General features: G+C 42.6%; 1 protein-coding gene across 9 annotated transcripts in view; it reads right to left on the reverse strand.

Annotated features, from left to right (window-relative positions):
* Positions 1 to 5,553: 5,553 nt before the first annotated feature.
* The window catches only part of LOC114667985 (nuclear factor 1 X-type-like), a 283,643-nt gene continuing 265,297 nt past the window's right edge, over positions 5,554 to 23,899 (reverse strand). For all 9 annotated transcript variants that reach the window (XM_028823550.2, XM_051920400.1, XM_028823551.2 and 6 more), the window contains one exon: positions 5,554 to 15,173. In XM_028823550.2, coding sequence (XP_028679383.1) covers positions 15,159 to 15,173 — 15 coding nt within the window. In that variant the 3' untranslated portion in view covers positions 5,554 to 15,158. The remainder of the gene's footprint in view (positions 15,174 to 23,899) is intronic.

A 23,899-nucleotide genomic window follows, 5' to 3' on the forward strand; every position in this document is an offset into this window, starting at 1 on the left:
AGCGCAACATGTGAGAAGAAGTTGAAAATAAAAACTCTTGAGGAGAACTTGTGTAAGGTGTGAAGGCAAAGCTATGGGGAGGGGGGTCCAGGGGTCTGTGTTTCTGCCGTTGGCTGGAAGTGGATGGAAGATTTGGGGGACACGGATACGTAACATCCACGTATGAAAGCCGTAACCCTGTCCTGACATGGGTGGTCTGTACATGAGAAGTTCCTGGGTGGGCCCTCAAGTTTTGGGAGTAATGGTGGGCGTTGTAAAATCCTGGACGAGACCCTCCTGGAGTATTTGGTAAGAAACGATTGCCTCTGCCTCAGACTGATTCTGTCAAAATACGCGGCGGCTTGAAGTGGTCCTCGGGTCAAAGATCTGCAGATGCAGAGTGAGGGTCTTCACGGGGCCAGAGGCAGTTTTTTTTATCTTCCAGAAGCTTCCAGTGACCAAATTGTGTGTGTGTGTATTTTTTTAAACGTCCATTCTTTTAAAAGAATTTGATTTCCCAGCATCGCCCCCCCCCCATTGTCTGTGTTTAAACTGCGGCGGTTTGTTGATCTTGGGGTCAAATCAATGAGCTCCAACTTCAGCTCTGAGCTCCAACCGCGCAGTGGAAAGCCGTCCAGCTGAACCCGCCCGCCATTCATTACAAGCCACGGGTACAATGGGGGGGGGGGGGGGGTATGGAGTCCACTACAAGGACCAGCTGGTTTGGTGGCTGTGGGGGGTCTCAGATGGGGGGGGTGCTGTATTTAAACATTGTATTTATTTAACCGGACCACCAGGTGAGGAAGCCAAGGGGGCGTTCATGAGGACAAATCCTCCTCGACTGACGGAGATTGCCGTTCAGGTGCCAGTAGTGCGCTTATTAGTGGGGAAGCAGCGCCCTCTGGTGGACAGCAGAAGGAAAGCCACCCAAAGGCTCCTCGGTGACGCGGGTTTCTCGCTCAGCCTTCTGCTTCCTCCGCCAGGCTCTTCAGATTACGTCGGCCACCCATTCACACCCCACACGTTCGGCGCGCTGCGGGGGCAGAGCGTCGCCCTCCGTGTCACCCTCTCTGGCCTTGGCAGCACTGGAACTGCCCTGGGGTGGTCTGCGTCTTGAGCAGATCTTGCTGTGCGTCCTGGCGTGAGGAGATGTCAAGGGTACAGCAGGTGGCCCAAGGATCGCTGCTGGATGTCCTTTCACTGTAGACCCCTCCATGGTTTCTCCTGTCAGTGCCATGCTGCTGACGCTTGCCTGTGCCCGTCATGCCCTCCAGAGGACCATGCGAGGTTGGTTACCATCTCTGCATTGACAGGTTCTTGTCCCTCGCCAGCATTTTGTTGTGTGGTCTTCACTTGTCACCTTGTCCCATCTGTCACACTTGTTCCCAAACAACCCCGATGTCGACTCGATTATGTTGACATCCTTTGTAAGTCGCTTTGGGTAAAAGCATCTGCTAAGTGACACATGGGAATGTAAAAGTAGGTCGCAGTGGGGTCCTGACGGGGCTCACGGTGACAAAGAGACGCATATCCAGCAAGGACGAACAGGGTGGCGTTGTGTTTACACGTCTGCCTTGTGATGTCAGGTTGGGACCACCGGCGACTCATCATTGGCCCCCCTTCACAAGAACCCCCCCACTAGTGGCTAAGCTCTGGTGGTGGGCATTGACCCCCCCACTTTAAACATGGAAACGTTTTAAGCATCTGGTTAACATAATAGGAGACAAAAGAAAAAGAAAGAAAGAAAGAAACACACACAGAGGGCTGAGGAATTGTCATACGGCCACCGGGGGGCACCAGTGAGCCCCAGCTTTGTAGCCAGTGGGGGTTAACGTGCGTTACTTTTTAAAGTATCGATTAACACGATGCCGTCATTATTTTCTTACAATAACATAAAATACCCGAGCCACTCAATAAACGGATGGCCCTTACTGCGTTAAGATCATTCCAGGCGACAAATGACAGCTAGTGAGGAAGGGGTTAAGCACCAAGCAGTCATGTGACAAGGCGTAATCGGACCACTCGGCCAGTGGAAGGCAGGGTCTGCAGGGGGTGGTCCGTGTTTTTGAGTGACCCCCCCCACATTACGCATTTCCAGTCTCAGAATGTTCGATCCACCGCTACCTCATCACATAAATCGGGTGATTGGGGGGCTTATGTGCCGTATATTCACTTCAGGCAGCCAGCACACATGATTCGTGTCCGAGCCCCCTTGCCTGCTCTGGGGGCTGCTTCTTCTAGATGGCTTTTCTCAGGTACCCCCGCCCCCTCAGACAGGTCTCGGCCACCTGAGAAGCGTTGCGGTGGTCCTACAGCGTTCATAAAATGCAGGGTTTCTGTTCGGTTTCATGAAGGTTCATACGGCCTTAGGATTTAAGAAATGCTGGACAGTCAAACGTGCAGATCGTCGTACAAAACCAGAAAACTTGAGGCCCTGCTTGTAACGCGCTCCATTTTGTAATAAACAGGAACAGAACACGTTCAGTCACCTTTACACGTTCAACGTTCCCCATTTCCTCCATCGGCGTCATTTTCTGTTCTCTACCTGCAGGTTTAAAGTGCCGAGTCCCGTCTACCGTCAAACCGTGCAGCTCTGTGGCGCCCCCTTTCTTGTCTGCTTTGACGGCTCGGCTATGGCCCCCCGCTGCACTGTCCTCTTAGTCTTATCCCACTTATCCCATTTCCACACTTCTTATTGATTTTTTTTACAGGTGATGATTTTTCCGTGTTAGGTTTTCTCGTCCTGATTGCTGTCTCTTGTGACCGGAGTGTTACGTAGCGCATTGTTTTTATATCAGAGGTTTGTCTCGTTAGAACAACGTCACTGAGGCCCCTTTCTATTCTGTTGTCTCACAGGTTCTGTTATTTTGAGGTTTGGCACAGCAGACTGATGAGAACCTGAGAGACATCTACACAGAAAGGGGACAACACCAGAAGATCAAAAACACGGCCAGGGAGCGAAAATGAGAGACAAGATATCCATCCATCCATCCATTTTCCAACCCGCTGAATCCGAACACAGGGTCACGGGGGTCTGCTGGAGCCAATCCCAGCCAACACAGGGCACAAGGCAGGAACCAATCCCGGGCAGGGTGCCAACGAGACAAGATATGTAGTCAAAAATAACACGAGCAGAAGTCAACGTGGAATCAAAAGGAGATCCGCAGTAAGTGCTTTGAAAAACTGGTTTGCTATCTGCAGGTTGCGACATTTTAACCCGTGGCATTGTTATTCAAAGGGGTACACCGTTAACAACAGGCAGCAAAGATCACATAAAACAAAATGGCTGCCAAGCCTTCTCAAAATAGGAATAAAACTTACAAGTAGACAAGGAATTCAAAAATCAGAATCCGAATCTGTGACCCCAAAATGAGTGTCAGATCTCTGAAATTGGGCCAGAAAAAAAGTCAGAATGAAAGCAAACCAATCGGTAAGAGCGGCCCTGTGGTGGGCTGTTCCCGGGGTCCGTTTCCACTCCCCGATTGGACTTCACTCCGACGTGATAAAGAATAAAGTCGAGAGGATCATCCTGTTAAATCATGACAGTCTCCAGGCAGTGTTCTGTCAACCATGACCTCTAAATGTCCATTTGTGTAGTTTGGTGAAAGTTCTCCCCTTTGATGAAATTACTGAGACCCCATTTCTGAATGAAACGACTGAGACTGGGGTTCTGCGTCTCTCAGTGCCGACACCATGACGGTGCTTACCTGCACCCCGGGTGCTTTGTGCGTGTCATGAACCTCAGTTTGGCACACGTACTGTTGCTGTTGTTGATATTCCTCAACATTACGACCCGAGTCAAACCCCAAAGATGAACTGGCTATCAGGTTCATAAGGATTCAGTAGCTTCTGACGTTGATTTGATTTAAGTTTTTTTTATTTGTTTAAGTATTTTTGACTTCCGTCTGGTGCCTCTGACCTTTTGCGTGTCCTCCACTTTGTCTTGGCCTCTGTTTGGTCCTTTCCGGGTGACCACATGCTGCTCTCGTTAATTCTGTCACAGTATTTTGGCTGTTGGTGCCAGCAGGTCCATTACACTGTGAATGATCGGCTGTGGCAGGGAAACATCCAGTTTAGGCCCGAGAGCTGAGGATTAACATGAGACTGGGACTTCTTCTCAGCCCTGAAAGGTGTTGCCACAGATCTGTGCTGCCTCCATGCTCTTTAGTGGTGTTGTTCGTCTTCATCTCATGTGGTTTCCTTCGCATGTACTGTATGTCGTTGGTATTCACAGTGCTGCACATTGAGTAGATCATCAGCACAGTTTGCCCCACATGCACATGGACTTATGGAGCTGCAGGTAATGCACATCACACACACACACACACACTCTCACACGTTTAAAAAACAAAAGAAAAAAGAGACGAGTGCTTCCTTTTCATTTTGTTTTAGGATGAGGGACCTGCAGGCCTGGGCTGAACAGGCTCACAGAGTATTTTCTGCAGGCCTTGTGTTCTGGTGTGGCTACTCGTCCAAGGCTGTGACTTGTCTGCCTCATTCCTCCTCACTGGGCCAAGAGCCACTGATGTACTTTCTTCTGTCTTCCTGTCCATTTGTCTGACCTCCACATCCTCTTCATCTTGTCACTGCGTTCCGCCATTCCTCGTGCAGCTGCCGTGTCCCATAAGCCTGTTTTTGATTTTCTGTGCTGGTGACAACGACGTGTGCTCAGCTCACCGGCTCAGTGTTGTAAACAGAAGCTTTCCTGGTTCTGACCTTGACATCTGTGGTTTAGATTCCGATTTTTCCTTCATGAAGATGGAATTTCCTGGATTGTAGGCTGAGCAACTCCTGATCCCCTGGCACGGAGTTTCTTTTGGGTTTTCTGGCTTTTTATCTGACATACTGTATGTTTCAAAACATGGCTTGAAAAAACAGGAACACCGAAAAATCTGTGTTTGACTTTTTTGCTCAGTCATGTGGGTCATGAAAGTAGCGGGCCGCTTTGATTTTATTACCAACTGAATCAGGAAATCGTATGACATCGGCCTCGGCTTATGGTGTCAGCTAAAGGAGTGGGGTGGAGTGGTGGCTCTGAGGCTAAGGATCTGCGCTGGTATCCAGAAGGTTGCCGGTTCGAATCCCCGTCACTGCCAAAAGAGATCCTACTCTGCTGGGCCCTTGAGCAAGACCCTTAACCTGTAATTGCTCCAGGGGCGCTGTACAATGGCTGACCCTGCGCTCTGACCCCAAGGGGTATGCGAAAGCTAACAAATTTCCAATACGAGAAATCGTATAAGGCGAAATAAAGAACAAAAAAAAAAAAAAAAGGCAGCAAAGTACAAATTATCTCGAAGGGTTAAAGCACCTGACAATCACCAACGCTTCTCCAATGTCTGAACTGCCTTAGAGAACACACACACACACACACACACACACACACGATCAGTTACATCCTTGCTGTACGACAAACGCTCTTTCGTCTGATATTTCAGTCAGCACTTTATCCAGGAAGTACGTCTGAGCGACCATCACTGGCACAGCTTCCTCAATGGCAGGCATCTCGTGTCTTATTGTGATTTCTTGTGGTGTTTTGACAGATTAGACAGACAAATAACTACAGAAAACTCGGGGTTACAGTCAAGAACATCCTTTTATTCAATCAGTTAAAGGTGCTGCTCTATAAAACTGTTTTTATTATTATGGAAAAGAAACTGTAATTAACACATGCATTTCATCATGAACACAGGGGACTGTTTCCAGAGACAAAGGAGCAGCTGAGGTGGAATGCAAAGTTAACCGAGATCTGGTGGACAAGCTCGACGCAGACGGTCCTCAGTAACAATAAGGTCAGAAGAAAGGGACCTCCATAATGTCAGGTGGAAGCCCTGACTGGACAGTAAAAGCGTGTCATCGGAACTGTTTCTTGTTATTATTCTCCAGTTTAAAGTGTCCACATTTAAGCGTGAAGACCACTGTGGATGAGGGGAGGCCTAAGCTGCCTGGCATTCCTACACTTTACACTGTGGCCTTCATTCATAGGGTGACGTTACAGTGCTCTGGTGGGCACTACTTGAGTACATTTTTTCTGTACCATCTTCTTATCAGCCGCAAGTCCAATTATGTATATCTTTGCTGCAAATCCCCTCAACTTTGGGGGGGATGACTGGTGCGGACATTTCACCATTTTTGTAATTATTATTTATTTTATTTTTATGATGAGTACCGCCTGCAGACGAGGATCTCCCATTCCAGGTAGTTGTTGCATCCCATCCCAGGGAAGCCGCCTTTGTCTTTTTAACTATATTTTTTTTTTTAACCTGAAAACATGCAAATTGCCCCCCCTGGGCCCATGGGTGTAACTTGTTCACTTACATTAGCTGTTCAATGGAAAAGCTGAAGAAATCGGTATGATATAACATTGTGAAGCATACAGACAATATAACATACATGATAACTGCATTCTGCGGAACATTGAGAAGTAAAACCCAAAAGGGACAAGTGAAACAAAGACGCTAAGCTACTCCAGTGTCTAGAGAGGAGGAAGAAGAAGAACGAAGAAGAGAGAGAGAGAGAGAGCGGAGCGCGCAAGAGAGAGAGAAATACAAAGTTTTCTTTTTTTCTTTTTTTTTTTTTTAAACAAGGAGAAGAAATAAATCACACCAATTTCCTTTAGTACTATATATACTGTTCAAAAGGCTAGAAGTAAAGTTTCTTCAACTGGGCATTGTGGATATACGATTGAACCGGCACGCAAAAGGCACTTGGCAACTTTATCTTGCTTCTGTGGGAAAACACAGCCAGGCTGACCTCCACATATAGGACTGGGGGGCCTTACATTTCTGTACGAGGTGATGGAGGTGACGGTTAGCGGAGGAGGTTCAGATTCTCCTGCGTGTGAGTGCACATCTTCAGAAGCGTGTGCAGATCAGGTTAGAGTATCGCTCATTAGACCAGCGGCTAACCCTGACCTCAGTGTCGCTCTGCAGTGGACACCCCAAGCTGTTACGACCCTAAGGTCTAAAGTCATTCTAAATCCTGTGACAATGGACATCAGTGGTCCCATGTGAGCCCTCTTCCTTCCCAGACTGTTGTAGCACGGTGCCCCGCAGATGTTTGTTGATCTGTCATATGTTTCACGAGTGCTTTTTAACAACCTGCACCACATTGCCTGGGTTTACGACAGATATGTGAAGATCAGGGCTGGATTTTCCTATAGGCTGACTAGGCTTCAGCCTAGGGCCTCAAGATCAAGAGGGGCCTACATTCAAATTGTTAGCAAAATTTTATTATCTCTCATGTAATTTACAAACTTGAAAATGGAAGGTGAAAGGGCCTCGTAAGTGGAATAGCCTAGGGCCTCTTTTCATATAAATCCGGCCCTGGTGAAGATGCAGGAAAACTTGGGATCACTGACTTCCTCTCTAAAAGGCTCAGCATCATCTAACGCAACTCAAAGTACTCTTCGCTTAAAGGCTTTTTACAGAATGTGTTTTGAAATTTGGGTCAACTATTTTTTCTTCTTACTTTACGGCTCTCCCCTGCAAACCGCATCCTCTCGACAGAAGGACCTCGTCGTCTTTAGTGTTCTAATACTGCAGGAGAGTGTAACAGCAGGCAAACGACACAACTCCAAATTACTTTATACAGCGCATCTTATGTTGTTTCAAGAGAGAAATTAGGTGTCAAGTGTTCCGTCTTTAATCGGCCCTAATTTAATTTTACTATATTAAAAAAGCATGCAGCTCTTCTCTTTGCCAGACTCTACAACAGCCAACTACCACAGCAAGGACAACAGTTACTTTAATGTGGCTGCCCTAGAGCACAATTCTGACCAAAGACCGAGTAGAAATTGCGTCAGCAAGTCATCACGGGTTTGTCTGGAGAAAAACAAGTCCGAGACAAGATGGGGCAATGAGATCGTTCAGAAGCTGGAAGTGAAACTAGGGTGCATCAAATGAACACGGATTCAACTCCAAATCGCAGGCCACGTACCTGCAACTGGGGCCAGAGCTTTTGTGAGGTGTCTGACATGTTGCATGGGAACAACTGTCTCCTTATTTCTACAAGTGACTTGCTTAGGAGTCCTTCAGTAAGTCAGGCTGTGCAATACTCCCTGTGATTCTGTGAATTGTCTTTCCATTGTCAACACCAGCTGAAGGCATTTCATTTGTGCAGACCACTTGTTTTGGATATCACAGTGATAGGTACAGATTAATTTGTGGAACTGTATACAGCACTCCAGTACGGTGAACACCCTGCAAAGGCGCGTCTTACGTGCGTAAGAAACTGTACACTGTTGGCACTTGTGACGCCTACAGTGGGTGGCAACTTATCTGCTTTATAGTTCAACGCTTTAACCACTAGGGGGACACTGCTTCCCAGTATTACCCAGGACTCCATTTTTAACTTTTGTAAGCGTCATAAAGATGTTATCATTCTGAACATAACAAATAATAAGATTACTTGCATTATCATCAAATAAAGAATACATCAGCCTTTGTATAAAGCGGCAATAAATTAAGGGCATTATCGAAAAGATGGGAAATGATACTGTTGATTAAAGACACCATGTCAAAATGATTCTTAAGTCTTATTTTGTTTAGGAAATGAACTAACTAATGCTCATTTTATATAACATATGCTAACCTGCTTCTGGAGGCCCTTCTTCTTTTTGCTAGCACCCATTTTTTTATTTTCACAAGGTACTTCAAGTGGTCTGATGAGCCTATCAGTTACCCTCTAGTGTACAGAACGCTTTGATGAGGTGCTTTACGGAGCCCACAAGAACATCCATCCATCCAGTTTCCAACCCGCTGAATCCGAACACAGGGTCACGGGGGTCTGCTGGAGCCAATCCCAGCCAACACAGGGCACAAGGCAGGAACCAATCCCGGGCAGGGTGCAGCCACAAGAACATGAGGTTCCAAAACTGCTGGGTCACGGCATCGACGTGGAAATGAGGCACTCGCAGAAAACTGGAAAAGAAAGCAAAAGCTTGGCTGTCTCGAAAAGAAATCTAAAAAAATTGCCACAGCAATTTGGTAAAGAAGTGCAAAAATGAAAAGCTGCCATGCAGTTACAGCAGGGGTCACGTTGCATATTTGTTATCTCGAGGGTCAGACTGACTGGACTGTGTCCCATAATCCAAAGCAAGGTAAAGTTTGAAAGCTGCCGTTTTGCCACAGTTTGGAATATAATGTAACGCCCACCTTAAATACAAAATAAGACAGGAAGTAGAATAATGCTTTTTTCATAAAATGTGCTTTATGATAACAATTATTTGTTTATTTATGTATAATAGAGCTGAATGTACTTTATATCATAAAAAGCACCAATTTTTAATTTTATTTCTTTTCGTAAAATTTTTCCTTCAGCCCTCTCACGTAAAAACAAATCATTAGAAATAAACATTAAAAAAAAAACTTTCCCAAAACTTACAAAGGCTGGGATCTCTTTTCATCCCTCTTATTTAGAGTCCCAGGGCATGTGGACTTTAAAAACAAAAATAGATTTTTTTTTTCTTTTCCTTTTTTTTTTACTTAACAATCTCTAACATACAAAGATACTTAACTATCCAATGCATTGCACTTGGCTCAAGCAACATAGATTTCCATTAATAATACTTTCCATCGAAAAACACAGACTGCTGTTACAACGATTTTCTTCTGATTGTAACCCCTTTTGTGTGTTGAAGCTACCTGTCGGTCTGTCTGATGTTTAAGTACTACGTGATTTATTGTGGAAACCGGGTTAGTTTTCAGAGCGCCTGCCTGTGTTACAATTTAGGGTTTTTTCGGATTATCAGCAAAGAAACTAGACTGGGTTACAGAGCATTGCTTTGTGGGTAGGATGGGCCCTTTAGGAGAGCAAATCCTGATCCTGTTCCTGGCATTGTTTGTGCAGCAATCAAGATAAAGTCCACTTGAAATCTTCGGTAAATGAATTTGGACAGCCACTACTATCATCCCGGATGGGATCTTTCAAAACCTTTGTGTCTACGTGTCTTTGTATTCTGGCAGAGTGAAGTCACCGTCCATTGACCATATTCTTGTAGAGTGGCTGCACGTACTATAAGACAAAAACTGTGCACAGAAAACTGACTGACAAAAGCAAACCGGACAGACAGTAGGATTTTGTACAGAAAACTGCAATATCTGTGCAGTGAAGCCAGCTGATTCCTTAGAGAACAACAAAGATCACATTCTTGTAATCACCAAAATGTACGGCGTCTAGCCTGCTGATGCAATGAGGATCGACGACATCTAGGTTACTCGTAACAGAAGAATATACATTATGAGATTTCTTGTTAAAGAAACTGCAAACCCTGCACAAGGAGATGGAAGAAAAGCAAACAGAAATGAAGATTTTGCGTAGGAAACTGCGCATGAAGATAAACAAACAATATACAAGTTCTTGTAAAGGAAAAAAACTCAGAATCTGCACAGTGCTGCCTGCTTACTGATGGCAATGGAGGTTACGAGTGAATTACCAATGAGGGCCCTGTGCAGAATCTCAGCGTCTCAGCCAGCTGACTTTTATAAGAAAAATAAGACACTTGAAGAAGTGTCACAGCTCAAGCTACAGTACTCTTTCCTTTCAATGCCAGTGGATTGTGATGTGCTAATTACAAGAATTATCTCTTGTGGTCCTTTACTTCCCGCTCAGAAGCTCACATATTATCAACAAATAAAATCATCACAATGATGTAATTGATAAATGAAGTAACTGCACAGCATGCCAGGCGGTGGATATGGAAATGCCCACAACACAGCCCTCTTGCTCCAGGTGGTACTCCTGTATCAATGCCCTCGGACCGACTGGACTGCGGTTATCAAAGGCACTTCCTGTGTTCACTACGGTCAGTCCTTGTACAGACAATCTCATGGGCAGTCAGGACATGACCAGTCTTTTTTTTTTTTTTATGAGGTCAGAATTATCTAAAAATAATGTTAAAAAAACAACAATAAAACCCCCAAAGACAATAATAATACCCTGTATGAAAACTGTCACCATTTTACAATCACAGCGGCCTCTTGTTACTTATTTGTTCCCATTTTGGAGTTCTGCAACTCTGATGTACAAGTCCAGCTTTAATATTTTAAATGGGTTTTGCTTTTTTATTTGTTCGACTTTTGTGTGTGAGAGATTGCTGAATGGCCTGTAAGAGTAACGGATGAGAATGTGACAAGCAAGTCCTAAATAGCCTGGTATCACAGTGGAAAACACTCCCCCCCACATTGTCCACCTGAAGGTGAATGGCCGCAGATCACTAAACCCGTGGAGTAAGACGTGGAAAGAGGGATCTTTACTTGTGGAGTCGTTCTTTGTGTAGAACTAGAACAGATTTGAGAAACGAACTAGTGAAGCACAACACCTGCACTTATTTATATGTGGGACTATTTTAATAGAATTATTTATCAGAAATTTCATTACTACCAAAAATAAAGATAGATATGCATACTGAGAATTTGGTGGCCAAAATAATATTGTCCTATTCCCACATCTGAAGCTGCACCTGCATCCTTTGTTCCATTTCTCATAATTCCAGGAGATTTCATTTCTATACCATAATTTTCCACTTCAGGTAACATAGAATGCAGGGGACTCATATTAGTCGATGTGAAACTGTGGTCTTGAGATCAACAGAATTTCCTACTAAATCATGGAATATGAAATTGTTAAAAACAACAGCAGCTTGACGTGTTCTGGAGGATCTGTGCCCAGTGTTCTAAGCAGCTGTGCCAAAGCCTTGATAATTATGTGGCCAAACATTCAAGAAACCTCTACCAGACTCCATAAATACTGCTGTGTTCAATTCACAGTTTTGCAAGGAGCATTCTGAGTCCTTAAAGGAAGGAAAGAAAAATGTTTACTGAATAAAGTACAACTCTTACTATATACTGACTACAATTACTCACCCATTATACCAAAAGAAACAAAATGGGCTAGAAATACATACAGGAGAGACACCCGCATAAGAGAGGCAACTAATAACAGAAAATCTTTGCAAAATCCTCTAAATCAGGGGTCTCCAACACGGGCTGCAGGTTTTCATTTTAACCCTTTTCTTAATTAGTGAGCAGAGTTTTCTGCTAATTAACTTTTTACCTTAATTTTAACTGATGCACTACTTAAAACATAGGCCCCGTAATTATTTCATTTCTCCTTAATTAGCAGCCAAACAATAATGAGACACAAAATGAGCCGACACATAAACAACAACCTGCGTCCATCATACAATATCTGAAAATAAACAAAGGTGACGGTCTCAGTAATGTTGATCAGCTCAGGGGGGTATTTTTCGTACGTCGCTTAAACCATCCGAGATCAGGTGCCTCATCTTGGATAAGTTAATGCCGGTGACACTCATCCAGATAAGTCGGTTTTTCAAACGCAGCGGTGTAGTAGATTAGTCGAGATGGATCTAATCATACGAGATGAATGCGTGCGCCCGCACTGAGTAAAAAGCCCATATATATTGAGTCTAGAAAACATGATCAGCAAGTCTTTGATAGGCTGCAACAAAATGACGAAAGAATGGGCGCAAAGAATTTCAAGATTTAATATACATAAGGGGTAACACTGCAAAAGCAGCCCAGACCAGAAAAGACGGCTGGCAAAAAGTGGCCGACAAATTAAACGCTAAGTAGTGTGCATTGTACTTACTGAATGCAGCGTTTCATTTCCTATGTGTCAGATTAATTATTATTTAATATGTCATAATTCCAGATCAAACGTGAGCACAAGGAGAACATGGGAACAGGTTAAAGTGAAGTACAAGAATATACTTCAAACTGGTAAATATTGGTATATAACAATTTAAAGAATTGTTGACATAAAGAATCATATATTATGTAAAGAACATTAATTTTAAAGCTAATAAGGAGGCAGACAAGCAAAAAACAGGTGGAGGTCCACGCGGTCCAGACTTAAGTAATCCACGTACGAAAAATACCCCCCAGGTCACCAAAACACTGACAGTACTCTTAAAACAGTTTTAGAAATGTCTGCCGTGGGAGAATGAGAGCCACGGAATTAAATGACGAGTTTAATTAGCAACAGGAGTTGAAACTAAATGGAGTGAAGTTGGTTGGAGTTTGAGGCCCCAACTTAGCTAGTCATCTGTTGGCTCACTTCACGTCAAATTTCTATTTAGGTGTTGTTTAAGGAAAAAAAAAAATTAATTCAGAGGTCAGAGTATTTAAAAAAGTCAAATACAATAATGGGTAATAGTTCATTAGCAGCAGAAATGGGTCACTAATTAAGAAAAGAGTTTGACTGAAAACTTGCAGCCACAGTAGCGCTCCAGGACCGCAGCCTGAGACCCCTGCTCTAAATGCTAAGCTGACAAATTCACTAGGCATGTGAATAAGTTCAAGCTCTAGCAACTAAACTTACAACATTGATTAATCCAAAAAAACAACCAAAAGTGCGTATCATTTACTAAAATCAATGGCAGCTTTTTGAAGAACTAAACAGTCAACTAATTGTGACACAGCTGGCACGTAAGATGTATGTGGGGCTATTAATGACTAGATATTATGAAGGACAACAAAGCCGGGCTAGAGATGAATCATCATTCGATTAACTAAATAATCTTAGTTAGGCGGCTGGCACTTCTGTTTGGGTTCGAGATGTAAGAGTTATTGATCTGGTTAGAGTTAATCCACTGTTCACATGCCTGGCAAACAACAAAGTAAGGAGGTTGACGCTCCAGACAGATATTACGGTTCAGGAGGCTGATGTTCTGTTACTTGCACTACTACTGTCATGAGAAACGATAAAATAGAAACATTCCTGCTGGTGTTAGGAATTTACAATAACTAAAGAGCTAAAGATGATTTAGTGACGAGCCATTACTCAGATTGTTAACACTTCTCATGATTAGGGGGCAGATGTAGGACTTTTTTTGGACTACTGCGGACATGGCTGAAAGATCCTATGATCAAGGAGTTGTTGCTAGACCATCAGTAATACAAGTAGCAAACTTTAAGGTTAAAATGTTCGGCTTTGACTGGTGCTTATGACAGATGTGTACGTTGGGAAGATAATGCTAGCTGGATCATTATTAAAATGATAAAATGACTGGTTTAGGTGTAGGCCTCCACAAGGTTTGGGCTGCTATTGATACAGTGGCCAATATTACATTTTAAATTTAGCACAGGGCTTATAAGAAGCCTTCTTTTTGCTTAAAACAGTGATGTTTGATAAATGTGGACAAACCTAATATTTTTTTCTACTGTTGCTGTTACAATTTTATCTAGATGCTGACTTTTGTCGTGAATTGCAGTAATGGACTTTAATTCTATTAGTTTTACATTTAAAATGTATTGAGCTTTACTGTAATGTACAGAAAAGACACTCGTCTCACTTGCTAGGGCATCAAATTCCTTTGGCATTAAATGCCATTCAGCTCTGTATGGTGGTCAGCAAATATTTTATGCCTTTCTTTGCAGGTTTCAGCTAAGACCGGCGAGGTCATGATCATTTCTTTCAAGAGTTAGACTTCAGGGGGAAATGATTCATTTCTACTTGAAATAAAAAACAGAACGCACTTCTGTGGGTCAGGGTTTATCGATGAAAAAACAATTAATATTTACATAGGCAGGTGGAACCAAACACACTATATGATCATATTCGAGTCTTGTCTCCTCTACATTTAACAATACCACATTTAGCAGTGAAATCTAATATTGACTCCATTGCAAGGAACGGATCATGAAAATCGGACTCATCTCCTCCCTCATAAAGAACTCCATTCATTCTGCTCCAAAGGTTGGTCATGATGAATTTCATGGTAACAAGGCCAATAATAAACCTCTGCATACTGGTGTCACTTATAAATACTGTGTTTCCTACAGTGAAGCCAGTCCACCCTGAGGTGGTGCTACTTACAGTATGGGTGTTTGTGTTTGTGTATGTGTGCAATTTCATCAAGGGACTGATTGACCGCCACATCCCCACCATTCCCCCCCCCCCACCCCAAGCTTGCATTGCCCATCCCTTCTAATTGCCCAAATTCCCAATGCTGATTGACATTTCCCCATATAGTATAATTTATCTGTTTTAAAGGAAATCCATTTCCTCTTCCTCTGCAACCTCCATATTTAGAGTTGTCAATTTTCTCTGTTCTTCTCCCCTCAGTATTTCTTTCTTCTTCCTTCGTGAGAGGCTGGAGGGCAATTCTTATGGCGTTCATATTCAAATTTTTGTAATATTTGCTTGTGAAGATCTTGTCAGAGGAACCAGGACTGAAATCAAATTAAAAAAAAAAAAAGAAAAAACAAAACAACATTAGCAAAATTTTGCTGTCAGTATTTGGCAGTGATTGAATTATTTTTTACACACTTCCATCTTAAAAATATCAGAAGTTCATCCATATTCCAAACCAATTTCTTCCAACAGAAGCTGGCAGGTGGCTAGAATATACCTAAAAGCAATTTGGCAAATGCTCAGAACACACTTTGGATTGTATGCCAGTCCAGTGTGGTGCACACTCATTCGCAGAAATCCCAACATTAATAAGGGGCCAATTTTTGTACTCAAAATACTTTTTTTTTTCATTTTACTCTTGATATTAGCAGAAACCGATTAGAAACAATTTAAAATGACATTCCCAAACGTGCTTGATCCAACTCAGGGTTGCAGGGGACAGAAGCCTATCCAATTGGGATTAATAAAGTATCTATCTATCTATCTATCTATCTATCTATCTATCTATCTATCTATCTATCTATCTATCTATCTATCTATCTATCCAAACAGTACTGGGTGTGAGGTAAAAACCAGAGCTCTACTTGTCCATCAGAGAAGCCGCTCACAAACACTCAATCGCACAGGCGCAATGTAAAGTCGCCAGTCAACCAGACAAGAATGGTTTTTATAAGATGGAACGAAAACTGGGGTACATTTAGGAAAACACAAAAAGACAAAGGCAGAATATGTAAGTGATCAGGTAAAAGCACGTTAAAGGCATTCAACGTAACTGCTCACCTGACCTGCAGTATTTGGTGATCAACTGCCACCCAGTGTCTTTCTGAATGCTCTCCACAACCCTCCACAAACCAACCCAACACTGTGCTGAACAGCAAATAGATACAGAAGATATTAGTTCTTGGAGATCCCTCATTGGCTGAATATTTGTATTCCATCAAATTTCAAAATGAATGATTCATCAAGTGCCTTGAGCATGGGAAAGGCACTATATAAATAAAATGTATTATTATTATTTATTATCCATCCATCCATTATCCAACCCACTATATCCTAACACAGGGTCACGGGGGTCTGCTGGAGCCAATCCCTGCCAACACAGGGCACAAGGCAGGAAACAAACCGCAGGCAAGGCGCCAGCCTACCGCAGGGCACATACACACAACAAGCACACACTAGGGACAATTTAGGATCGCCAATGCACCTGACCTGCATGTCTTTGGACTGTGGGAGGAAACCGGAGCACCAGGAGGAAACCCACACAGACACGGGGAGAACATGCCTCAACCTCTGCTCCTTAGGGACAAGCTGACAGAGATGGGATTAGATTCATACCTAGTGGCATGGATCGTGGACTATCTTAAAGATAGACCTCAGTATGTGCATCTTGGGAGCTGCACATCTGACATTGTGGTCAGCAACACAGGAGCGCTACAAGGGACTGTACTTTCTCCAGTCCTGTTCAGCCTATATACATCGGACTTCCAATACAACTCGGAGTCCTGCCACATGCAAAAGTTTGCTGATGACACTGCTATCGTGGGCTGCATCAGGAATGGGCAGGAGGAGGAGTATAGGGACCTAATCAAGGACTTTGTTAAATGGTGCGACTCAAACCACCTACACCTGAACACCAGCAAAACCAAGGAGCTGGTGGTGGATTTTAGGAGGCCCAGACCCCTCATGGACCCCGTGATCATCAGAGGTGACTGTGTGCAGAGGGTGCAGACCTATAAATACCTGGGAGTGCAGCTGGATGATAAATTAGACTGGACTGCCAATACTGATGCTCTGTGTAAGAAAGGACAGAGCCGACTATACTTCCTTAGAAGACTGGTGTCCTTCAACATCTGCAATAAGATGCTGCAGATGTTCTATCAGACAGTTGTGGCGAGCGCCCTCTTCTACGCAGTGGTGTGCTGGGGAGGCAGCATTAAGAGGAAAGACGCCTCATGTCTGGACAAACTGGTGAGGATGGCAGGCTCTATTGTAGGCATGGAGCTGGACAGTCTGACATCTGTGGCAGAGCGACGGGCGCTGAGCAAACTCCTGTCAATCATGGAGAATCCACTGCATCCACTGAACAGGATCATCTCCAGACAGAGGAGCAGCTTCAGCGACAGACTGCTGTCACCGTCCTGCTCCACTGACAGACTGAGGAGATCGTTCCTCCATCACACTATGCGACTCTTCAATTCCACCCGGGGGGGTAAACGTTAACATTTAACATTATACAAAGTTATTGTCTGTTTTTCACCTGCATTATTATCATTCTTTAATTTAATATTATTTATTGTATCAGTATGCTGCTGCTGAAGAATGTGAATTTCCCATTGGGATTAATAAAGTATCTATCTTTCTATCTATCTATCTATCTATCATATAGTGCCTTTCATATCTATCTATCTATCTATCTATCATATAGTGCCTTTCATATCTATCTATCTATCTATCTATCTATCTATCTATCTATCTATCTATCTATCTATCTATCTATCTATCATATAGTGCCTTTCATATCTATCTATCTATCTATCATATAGTGCCTTTCATATCTATCTATCTATCTATTTATCTATCTATCTATCTATGCAAACTCCACGCAGTGAGGACCCGGGAAGCACTAACTGCGAGGCAAAGCACTAACTAACTCCTAACTGCGAGGCAGTAGCGCTACCCACTGTTCCACCGTGCCGCTCATGATTGATTCATGTTACTTTAATTTATTGCATTGTTTAGTGAATTGTCCTTTTTATTCTCTTACTCTAAGAGACATCCACTTGTCTGCATTGGTAACAAACTTCTAATGAGCAGACAGATGAACATGGCAGTGAAGTTGTTGCTCTTCTTTTGCATTCAAAGTTACAAAGTTATCTTATTGCTACTCATCAGCATTTGGACACAATTAAGTGAGCAAACACTACAGAAGTTGGTAAGTTAAAAAGAAAACAATGAGATCAATTAAAAGGAAGAATGACACACTGAATGGAAAATTGGTTGGAATAAACAACTACAGCCATGGAAGACTAGAAGACTACCACACTAGCATTAAACAATAATTACAGCCCCCTACACCACTGGTGTTTCTTGAAGCCTTTCACCATTTTGCCATTTTGTGTGCTGCTCCATTATAACACCTACAGCACACCACATGATTTACAGTTGTGCTTGAAAGTTTGTGAGCCCTTTAGAATTTTCTATATTTCTGCATAAATATGACCTAAAACATCATCAGATTTTCACTCAAGTCCTAAAAGTAGATAAAGAGAAACCAGTTAAACAAATGAGACAAAAATATTATACTTGGTCACTTATTTATTGAGGAAAATGATTGAATATTACATACAGTGCATCTGGAAAGTATTCCCAGCACATCACTTTTTCCACATTTTGTTATGTTACAGCCTTATTCCAAAATGGATTAAATTCATTTTTTTCCTCAGAATTCTACACACAACACCCCATAATGACAACGTGAAAAAAGTTTACTTGAGATTTTTGCAAATTTATTAAAAATAAAACAATTGATAAAGCACATGTACATAAGTATTCACAGCCTTTGCCATGAAGCTCCAAATTGAGCTCAGGTGCCTCCTGTTTCCCCTGATCATCCTTGAGATGTTTCTGCAGCTTCATTGGAGTCCACCTGTGGTAAATTCAGTTGACTGGACATGATTTGGAAAGGCACACACCTGTCTATAGAAGGTCCCACAGTTGACAGTTCATGTCAGAGCACAAACCAAGCATGAAGTCAAAGGAATTGTCTGTAGACCTCCGAGACAGGATTGTCTCGAGGCACAAATCTGGGAAAGGTTACAGAAAAATCTCTGCTGCTTTGAAGGTCCCAATGAGCACAGTGGCCTCCATCATCCGTAAGTGGAAGAAGTTCAAAACCACCAGGACTCTTCCAAGACCTGGCTGGCCATCTAAACTGAGCGATCGGGGGAGAAGGGCCTTAATCTGGGAGGTGACCAAGAACCCGATGGTCACTCTGTCAGAGCTCCAGAGGTCCTCTGTGGAGAGAGGAGAACATTCCAGAAGGACAACCATCTATGCAGCAATCCACCAATCAGGCCTGTATGGTAGAGTGGCCAGACGGAAGCCACTCCTTAGTAAAAGGCACATGGCAGCCCGCCTGGAGTTTGCCAAAAGGCACCTGAAGGACTCTCAGACCATGAGAAAGAAAATTCTCTGGTCTGATGAGACAAAGATTGAACTCTTTGGTGTGAATACCAGGCGTCACGTTTGGAGGAAACCAGGCACCGCTCATCACCAGGCCAATACCATCCCTACAGTGAAGCATGGTGGTGGCAGCATCATGCTGTGGGGAACTGGGAGACTAGTCAGGATAAAGGGAAAGATGACTGCAGCAATGTACAGAGACATCCTGGATGAAAACCTGCTCCAGAGCGCTCTTGACCTCAGACTGGGGCGACGGTTCATCTTTCAGCAGGACAACGACCCTAAGCACACAGCCAAGATATCAAAGGAGTGGCTTCAGGACAACTCTGTGAATGTCCTTGAGTGGCCCAGCCAGAGCCCAGACTTGAATCTGATTGAACATCTCTGGAGAGATCTTGAAATGGCTGTGCACCGACGCTTCCCATCCAACCTGATGGAGCTTGAGAGGTGCTGCAAAGAGGAATGGGCCAAACTGGCCAAGGATAGGTGTGCCAAGCTTGTGGCATCATATTCAACAAGACTTGAGGCTGGAATTGCTGCCAAAGGGGCATCGACAAAGTATTGAGCAAAGGCTGTGAATACTTATGGACATGGGATTTCTCAGTTTTTTTATTTTTAATAAATTTGCAAAAACCTCAAGTAAACTTTATTCACGTTGTCATTATGGGGTGTTGTGTGTAGAATTCTGAGGAAAAAAATGAATTTAATCCATTTTGGAATAAGGCTGTAACATAACAAAATGTGGAAAAAGTGATGCGCTGTGAATACTTTCTGGATGCACTGTATTTGTGAGTGGCAAAAGTATGTGAACCTTTGCTTTCAGTATCTGGTGTGACCCCCCTTTGCAGCAATAACTGCAACTAAACGTTTCCGGTGACTGTTGATCAGTCCTGCACACCGGCTTGGAGGAATTTGAGCCCATTTCTCCATACAGAACAGCTTCAACTCTGGGATGTTGGTGGCTTTCCTCACATTAACTGCTCTCTTCAGGTCCTTCCACAACATTTCGATTGGATTAAGGTCAGGACTTTGACTTGGCCATTCCAAAACATTAACTTTATTCTTCTTTAATCATTCTTTGGTAGAACGACTTGTGTGCTTAGGGTCGTTGTCTTACTGCATGATCCACCTTCTCTTGAGATTCAGTTCATGGACAGATGTCCTGACATTTTCCTTTAGAAATCTCTGATATAATTCAGAATTCATTGTTCCATCAATGAAAGCAAGCCGTCCTGGACCAGATGCAGCAAAACAGGCCCAAACCATGATACTACCATGATCACAGATGGGATAAGGTTTTTATGCTGGAATGTAGTGTTTTCCTTTCTCCAAACATAACGCTTTTCATTTAAACCACAAAGTTCTATTTTGGTCTCATCCGTTCCACAAAACATTCTTCCAATAGCCTTCTGGTTTGTCCACGTGATCTTTAGCAAACTGCAGACGAGCAGCAATGTTTTTTTTTGGAGAGCAATGGCTTTCTCCTTGCAACCCTGCCATGCACACTATTGTTGTTGAGTGTTCTCCTGATGGTGGATTCATGAACATGAACATTAGCCAATGTGAGAGAGGCCTTCACTTGCTTAGAAGTTACCCTGGGGTCCTTTGTGACCTCGCTGACTATTACACTCCTTGCACTTGGAGTGATCTTTGTTGGTTGACCACTCCTGGGGAGGGTAACAATGGTCTTGAATTTCCTCCATTTGTACACAATCTGTCTGTCTGACTGTGGATTGGTGGAGTCCAAACTCTTTAGAGATGGTTTTGTAGCCTTTTCCAGCCTGGTGAGAATCAACAACTCTTTTTGTGAGGTCCTCAGAAATCTCCTTTGTTTGTGCCATGATACACTTCCACAAACATGTGTTGTGAAGAGCAGACTTTGATAGATCAAAACTCAGGGTGCCCACTCACAGCTGATTGTCATCCCATTGACTCGAATTTCACCTTCAAACTAACTGCTAATCCTAGAGGTTCACATACTTTTGCCACTCACAAATATGTGACATTCAATCATTTTCCTCAATAAATAAATGACCAAGTATAATATTTTTGTCTCATTTGTTTAACTGGTTTCTCTTTATCTACTTTTAGGACTTGAGTGAAAATCAGATGATGTTTTAGGTCATATTTATGCAGAAATATAGAAAATTCTAAAGGGTTCACATACTTTCAAGCACAACTGTATCTTTATGTGATTCTGTGGGTGATATAAAAAGGGTTTTAAGAAGTTGATGTTCATAATGCATACAGTTTAGAAGGGATTTCATTGTTTTAAATAACTACAAATAAAACATTAGTTGGCATTTTTAATATCTCAAGGAGATAATCTGCAGGTTCTACCTGATTCAGTCATTGCTGTGTCAAAGAAAACACAAGCTGGTCGGTGGTATTCACTGTCACTGGGATGAAATACTTAGATACTGGTGTTGGGATTGAGACCCATTTAACAGAATATTCCAGATGGTCTGGACCACTTCTAATTTGCACATAAACACAACCCTGGCACACATCCCTTGCATTTCATATCATTTTATCACATCTGGATAATAAAAACTGCTGCACTGTTTAGAGGCTATGGCTCAGCAATTAACACAGTCGTACCATCTAAGCTGACCACCAAGCTCTTAGACTTGGGACACAGAGTAGCTATCTGCAACTGAATTTTGGATTTCCAGACTGGCAGAGTCACATCCTCGGTGTTAATCCTTATTACAGGCACCTAGCACAGTAATGTGCCGATGCGGCTCCAATTTCATTATTAAATTTGCTAATGACAGCACAATTGTAGGCCTGAATCACCAACTTTGATGAAACAGCTTACAGAGATGTGATTTTAATTTTGATACGGTGAAGACAGAACAACAATTTTTTCCTTAATGTCAGTAAACAAAATATGCTGGTCACAAAAATCAAGAAGGAGAAAGCAGAGTACACTTCTATCTGCTCCATAGGGGATGCTGTTGAGAGGGTCAGGAACTTTAAAGCCCAGACGTCTCTGTTTATGCTCACCAACTTCAATAGTTATGTGATGGGAGTCCGTACTACACAGCTGCAAAATATTCTGGTATGGCACTTTTTCAGCTCAGAACCCCAATACACAACAGAGATGATGAAGGGGGAACAGAATCTTCTTTGCACACAACCAAGACATTTTCAAAACGTATGTTCAGGACATATACAGGGCATGTTGCTTCAGGAAACCAAACTACACAGAAGTTATGCTCCTCTTTTCTAGCAAACAAGTATAGGACCACTAGCCCTTACATCAGCAGACTCACAGGTAGTTGTAATCGATGCTTCACAATGCTATTCAACAGCCAGCCATACAGACAAATATATTCCCTTGTATCTACAGGTTGCATTCTATGTATGAAACTGTATTCATTGTCAGTTGGTAGAATGGTAGTACAGTTCTTTATCTATGGAGGATTAGGCAAGTGGGAGTTGAACTGCACTGTGTTCATACAATAATAAAATTGATCTCCAAGTGCATAGCAACTTGGCATGGGATTTGAGCCTATGAACTGGATCTATGAAATAGCAACACTAATCATACAATGCTACCTGTGAGACTGAGATATTATACATAGTATAACGTACTGGACTGGCAGGAAGTGGGCTCCTCCCCAGTGGCTACATTGTCTGAAGGAAAAGAAGTGGTTACTGTACACTTTCCACTAAGAGTTTACTGAGTGACCCTGAGTGAATGGCTTAAAAATCAGAAAACCTGAAAAAGGTATGATATATTTAATAAGTACTCTGTAAAGATGTTTATTACTATTTAGCACTTTTCTTTCAATTTCCAAATACTCATTGTTTTATAGACACTTAAGGAGACAGGACACATTCTGGTAGCATTGTGCTCTACCAAAGAACCAACCCTGTATTGGATGCTAGCCCATGATAGGATACAAATATATGGACACTCAATCATACAGAGCTAATTAAAGGAGGTCTCTGAACTGAAAAATATACATCTGTGATCTGAGAGGGGATAGGAAGGCAAACATTATCTTCACAAATATGAGTGTGAGGAGATCATGCATACTAAATCCAGGAAATGCCGGGCCAGGAATCAGACTTCAATTTCTGCAAGTGTGAGGCAACAAAGCAGTGCTACCCACTGCATCACCACTCCTCTTCTGAAGAAAGATAGATAGATAGATACTTTATTATTGTGCCATCTATCTATCTATCTATCTATCTATCTATCTATCTATCTATCTATCTATCTATCTATCTATCTATCAATAAAATATACTGTAGGCAGAATGCATGCTTCTAGAACTGGATTCGTCTTTACATGGAAACACATGTACAGTGGGTACGGAAAGTATTCAGACCCCCTTCAATTTTTCACTCTTTTGTCATATTGCAGCCATTTGCTAAAATCATTTAAATTATTTTTTTCCCTCATTAATGTACACACAGCACCCCATATTGACAGACAAAAAAAAGAATTTTTGAAATTGTTGCAGATTTATTAAAAAAGAAAAACAGAAATATCACATGGTCCTAAGTATTCAGACCCTTTGCTCAGTATTTAGTAGAAGCACCCTTTTGAGCTAATACAGCCAGGAGT

Source organism: Erpetoichthys calabaricus, chromosome 17 (genome assembly GCF_900747795.2).
Source record: "Erpetoichthys calabaricus chromosome 17, fErpCal1.3, whole genome shotgun sequence".
NCBI classification, from domain to species: Eukaryota; Metazoa; Chordata; class Cladistia; order Polypteriformes; family Polypteridae; genus Erpetoichthys; species Erpetoichthys calabaricus.